General features: G+C 37.4%; 1 protein-coding gene across 1 annotated transcript; it reads left to right on the forward strand.

Annotated features, from left to right (window-relative positions):
* The first annotated feature begins 2,018 nt into the window (after positions 1-2,018).
* Positions 2,019-3,005, forward strand: LOC142224185 (trypsin-1-like). Its single transcript, XM_075293971.1, has 2 exons — positions 2,019-2,324; positions 2,399-3,005. Exons 1-2 carry the CDS (start codon positions 2,074-2,076, stop codon positions 2,952-2,954), a joined length of 807 nt encoding a protein of 268 aa, XP_075150086.1. The 5' UTR covers positions 2,019-2,073; the 3' UTR covers positions 2,955-3,005.
* The last annotated feature ends 2,997 nt before the right edge of the window (positions 3,006-6,002 follow it).

The raw sequence follows: 6,002 nt of genomic DNA on the forward strand, positions 1-6,002 counted from the left end.
GGGGATATATAAATCAGAACCAATTTCAACCAAAATTGGCAAACTTTACGACACTATCAATTGCACCTCTTGTGCAAAATTTAAAGTAAATCAGGGGGAAATTCTGGCTTCCGGGGCCCTATTCGTAGATATCGGGCGAAAAATATATATGGGAGCTAAAGGGTGATTCTTTTGAGGTTAGGATTTTCATGCATTAGTATTTGACAGATCACGTGGGATTTCAGACATGGTGTCAAAGAGAAAGATGCTCAGTATGCTTTGACATTTCGTCATGAATAGACTACTAACGAGCAACGCTTGCAAATCATTGAATTTTATTACCAAAATCAGTGGCAGAAAATCCGCTTTTTTATCGACAAATTTTGTTCAGCGATGAGGCTCATTTCTGGTTGAATGGCTACGTAAATAAGCAAAATTGCCGCATTTGGAGTGAAGAGCAACCAGAAGCCGTTCAAGAACTGCCCATGCATCCCGAAAAATGCACTGTTTGGTGTGGTTTGTACGCTGGTGGAATCATTGGACCGTATTTTTTCAAAGATGCTGTTGGACGCAACGTTACGGTGAATGGCGATCGCTATCGTTCGATGCTAACAAACTTTTTGTTGCCAAAAATGGAAGAACTGAACTTGGTTGACATGTGGTTCAACAAGATGGCGCTACATGCCACACAGCTCGCGATTCTATGGCCATTTTGAGGGAAAACTTCGGAGAACAATTCATCTCAAGAAATGGACCGGTAAGTTGGCCACCAAGATCATGCGATTTGACGCCTTTAGACTATTTTTTGTGGGGCTACGTCAAGTCTAAAGTCTACAGAAATAAGCCAGCAACTATTCCAGCTTTGGAAGACAACATTTCCGAAGAAATTCGGGCTATTCCGGCCGAAATGCTCGAAAAAGTTGCCCAAAATTGGACTTTCCGAATGGACCACCTAAGACGCAGCCGCGGTCAACATTTAAATGAAAAAAAAGTAAATGTCATGGACCAATCTAACGTTTCAAATAAAGAACCGATGAGATTTTGCAAATTTTATGCGTTTTTTTTTAAAAAAAAGTTATCAAGCTCTTAACAAATCACCCTTTATATCTAAAACTTAACCGATTTCTTCCAAAATCTATAGGGTTATTTGAAGTCCATTGGGCTTAAATTGCGACCTAGACTTTGATTACAAAAATGTCTTCACAGACAGACGGACATGGCTATGTCGACTCAGGGGCCGACCCTGAACAATATAGCCAAAGACACCATATGTCTATCTATGCACTAATTTATAATACCCTGTTCCACAGTGTGGCGCAGGGTGTAAAAAAAACTGCAAGAAAAGAACAACGTTTGCGATAACCGTTTTCCAGTTTTTTTTTCTTAGCGCGTAATTCTTCAATAATATGATAATAGACGAATCGAAGGGCTTAAAATTATTTGAGGTTTTTATGGAATTATATGGTATACCGTTAAAGTGCCGAAATTGTTCATGGTCTATAGGCCGGGCCTATGCTTAGTTTTGAAATCAATTAAGTCACGAAGCTATTTGATTTATAAGAGAGAATGAAGCCGGACCATTTTTGTCGGCGGCGCATATAATCCATTAGAATATCAATCTAAAATACCAGAACCGCTATGTGATTAATTTAATTTTATACATATGCATGATGCATGATTTTTGCTAATTTATGGTATTATAAAATTGAATTAATTTAGGTGAAAGATTGGCAGTTGCATTTCAGTCAAGAAGAACCGTCTCTGTCGTGAATACTCGACTATTGGCGTTAACTAATAGGACCGAAGGTAGATATTGACCTCATAATCCATATAACAAATTCAATAGCAGATATCATTCTCTGGGTCGAACCCACATACCTTGATTGCACCCCCATAAATTTAATTATTGACATTAAATTACATCTAATTATGTTCTTCTCTAATCATGAATGTTGCCATATGCAGTGTAATACAAAAGTACCAATAGAAACTTCATACAACCCATTACTCCGATGGCATATAAAAACCCCAAAATGCATTGAATTCAATACACAGTTAAATTGTTGCAGACTTAACGCGGGTGTTACGCTAAAGATGTGGAAATTATGGAATTTGATCCTTATTCCATTGATATTTGGAATTGTGAATATCATCGTTGAAGTTGAAGCTTGGCAATTCGCACAGGGGGAAACCATGAAGCCTTTACCAGACGGAAGAATAGTTGGTGGTGTAAAAATCAATATTACCGATGCTCCCCATCAGGTATCATTGCAAACCAGAGGCCACATATGTGGAGGTTCAATAATTTCCAATCAATGGATACTGACTGCAGCCCATTGCACGTAGTAAGAATCATGACTATCTGATACCAGACACTTATTTAGGATATAAGAAACATTTTCTCAAATTTCTCTTTCAGTGGCCGCTCTGCTGATGAACTTAAAGTACGCCTCGGCAGCAGTGTACCCAACAAAGGTGGAGAACTGATAGATGTCGAGAAAATTGTTCAACATGAAAAATTTAACATAAGCAATGTGGACTATGATTATTCGCTTTTAAAATTGAATCGTACATTTGAATTGGATGAAACGAAACAGCCAGTCCAACTACCCGAATCTATGGCCAACATAACCGATGGTACTGACTGCTATGTTAGCGGCTGGGGTAATACCCAAAACATTTTTGAGTCACGTGAATGGCTACGTCAAGCTGATGTTCCCATCTTTAATCAGGAGAAATGTTCCATGCGATATAGTATTTTTGGTGGTATAACTGATCGAATGCTATGTGCTGGCCATGCCCGAGGTGGTAAAGATGCTTGCCAAGGGGATTCTGGTGGTCCTTTAGTTACCGAATCCAGACTTCTGGTGGGTGTTGTCTCGTGGGGTTTTGGTTGTGCAAGACCACATTATCCGGGAATTTATTCAAGAGTTGCCTACGTTCGTGATTGGATTCAAGAGCATAGTGGTGTTTAATACGAAATTTTGGATAAAATATAAATATACATGTCGTACTACCCTAGGTAAGGGCGTTTTGCTATGGGAACATATGGGTTGACCAGTTAAGTTGTAATATGACCAAAGCATCAAATCGATACATTGGATGTATAAAAATAGAATAGAAAATTTTTATACCCTCCACAATGGGATGGGGGTATAATCATTATATCCATATCGGTTCATATACAGGATGGCTGATATGTAACAAGGAAAAGCTCTATATATATTTTTTTTAAATTTTTTTCTTCAATAGCAAAAACTTCAGAAATCACATCCAACTTTATAATAAATTTAGATTTGTTCGAGTTGACATCATTTGGCACGAATTATGCCTTCAAACTTGGCCGATAGCCGGTGAAGCGCAGTCTTGAGATAAGCTGAACTTTCATATTTTGTAGTGCCAACCTTACTCTCCAAAAAGCCAGAGGCACAAAAGTGCGGAGATTCGTAGATTTTGGTGGCAATTAACTTCTTGGTTAACCGTTCTAGCGATATGTTCAACTCACGAGCAAGTTTGCACTACTGCGGCGTGGATTTCAATCAAAATTGGCCTTCACTATTCAGATAATTTCTGGTGTTATCAGCGTTTTTTAATCCACTTTTTGAATGTTTTATGTCATAATCTGTTCTTCTTTGGACGCTAAGAACGTTGGAGTAGAGAACAAATCTTGAAGACATTGTCTCGTGGACGAAAATATAAGAAGACTATTCAAAAGACCTACACGGACGAAAAAGACTGTTTTTCATATGTTTGGGTGTACAAATGATATGTTTGGAACTAAAAATTTTTAACACAATATTTTTAAGTGCAAGCATATAATGTTCATAAACTAGCATACATGTTAATATGTTAGAACATATTATGTTTGGGACATAGAATGTTTGTAAATATAATATGCTTAGATGCAAACATGTATTAATTTAGAAATAGCCTATAAACATATATAATGTGTTTGGCTGCAAACATATATTAATTTAGAAAGAGAGACCTAGAGAGTATGCTGCACGTAAAAGAATGGAAGTAATTGGCGCCTAAAAATATATACACACAAAGAAAATCCTGCAAACATATATACACACAAAGAAAATGTCATTAAAAATTTTTTCTACCAGTGTATGCCTAAGGTGAAACATAATATGTTTGAACAATACAAACAATATTTTGCTTGGACAAATCCTGAAAATATATATGCTTGAAGCAAAATGTGTTTGGGGTATATGTTACAGAAGTGATTTTTTTGAGGGTGTACTTATCGATTATGCGGCTCCCGGTAGGACTCCCAGTATAAGCGAGATCCAGACCGTACAGAATTCTGCACTGGATGTCACTTTAAGACACCGCAATAGCATCTGCAGCATTACTCCCAAATGCTCTCAGTGAAGCAGCATTCCCTCCTCCTCACCCAACAGGACCTGATATAGTGCAGGGGGTAACCTTTCACCCGATCCATTCTACTTCCAGGACGGCGCTATCTCAGCTACGTTCTGATATCTCCAGCTACCTAAACAGTTTCCTCTCGCTTTTGATCCCATCCATTATGAATTCCGATGTGTGGACATTCTCCTCATAATACTACACGGACGAAAAAGACTATTTTTCATATGTTTGGGTATAAAAATTATATGTTTGGACTCAAATTTTTTAACACAATATTTTTAAGTGTAAGTATATAATGTTCATAAACTAGCATAACATGTTTGGGACATATATGTTAATATGTTAGAACATATTATGTTTGGGACATAGAATGTTTGTAAATATAATATGCTTAGATGCAAACATATATTAATTTAGAAATACCCTATAAACATGTATGTGTTTAGAAAGAGAGATTATTAGTGTTGGGAAAGTAACGAGTATTTGGTTACAAGTACTCGTTACTGACTAATTTTGTGAGTACTCGTTACTAGGAAATGAGTACTCAATATCTTCAATGCCAGTTTTTTTTTCTTCTGGCGGTAAGTAAGTTGGCGGTTTGGAAGTAAAATTCTTGACTTCTTTGGAAAATATTAATTGAAGCTTTCGAAAATCGTTTTATCAGTTAGGTTAGGTTAGGTTAGGTGGCAGCCCGGTGTATCAGGCTCACTTAGACTATTCAGTCCATTGTGATACCACATTGGTGAACTTCTCTCTTATCACTGAGTGCTGCCCGATTCCATGTTAAGCTCAATGACAAGGGACCTCCTTTTTATTAGCCGAGTCCGAACGGCGTTCCACATTGCAGTGAAACCACTTAGAGAAGCTTTGAAACCCTCAGAAATGTCACCAGCATTACTGAGGTGGGATAATCCACCGCTGAAAAACTTTTTGGTGTTCGGTCGAAGCAGGAATCGAACCCACGACCTTGTGTATGCAAGGCGGGCATGCTAACCATTGCACCACGGTGGCTCCCTTTTTTTATCAGTTAACATGACACGAAAAGGATATATGGCTTTATCTTTGAAGAAAGTGAAAAATTTATCTGATTTCTTAAAAACGTTTGCATTTGAAAAAAATTGCATTGGGTGTAGGTGGGAGCTTTCATTTAAAGAATCACATGGTTCACGTCACATAATAACGTCGTTGACTTCAGCTGCTTCAATCCAATTGTTTTCAGAGAAGGGCCCAAGCTTATTCAAAAACCCTTGGAAGATTCCAACATTGGGTCTCACGAGAAAAATTATCGCTAAATATTTGCATCCACTGCAAATATCCAACATTTGCACCAATGGTGCAAAATGGTGGATTTAAAAAGTTTGCAAATTGCAAGCATCAGTAATACACAATGCCATCTAGATATACCCTGACGAAAAAATACCGAATAGTGAATACGAAGTTGGCTCTAAAAATTTGAATGATTGTTGAAAATCTTTTTCTAACGAGACCCATATATCTACAACACCACATTTTCTAACACTAGAATAAAACTGGATAATGTAATTTGCTTTTCTATAGTGTTTTTAAATTTTAAAACGAAGAAAATATTATTAACAAGTATATACAGCAGTAAGTTCGGCCGGGCCGAATCTTAAATACCCACCACC

This window comes from Haematobia irritans, chromosome 2, assembly GCF_050003625.1.
Source record: "Haematobia irritans isolate KBUSLIRL chromosome 2, ASM5000362v1, whole genome shotgun sequence".
Taxonomy (NCBI): domain Eukaryota; kingdom Metazoa; phylum Arthropoda; class Insecta; order Diptera; family Muscidae; genus Haematobia; species Haematobia irritans.

Bases quoted from the DNA above. Each gene is read 5' to 3' on its own strand.
- LOC142224185 (XM_075293971.1), top strand. From the start codon at position 2,074: ATGTGGAAATTATGGAATTTGATCCTTATTCCATTGATATTTGGAATT. The intron at 2,325-2,398 runs GTAAGAATCATG...TTTCTCTTTCAG, and splicing joins ACTGCAGCCCATTGCACGTA to TGGCCGCTCTGCTGATGAAC.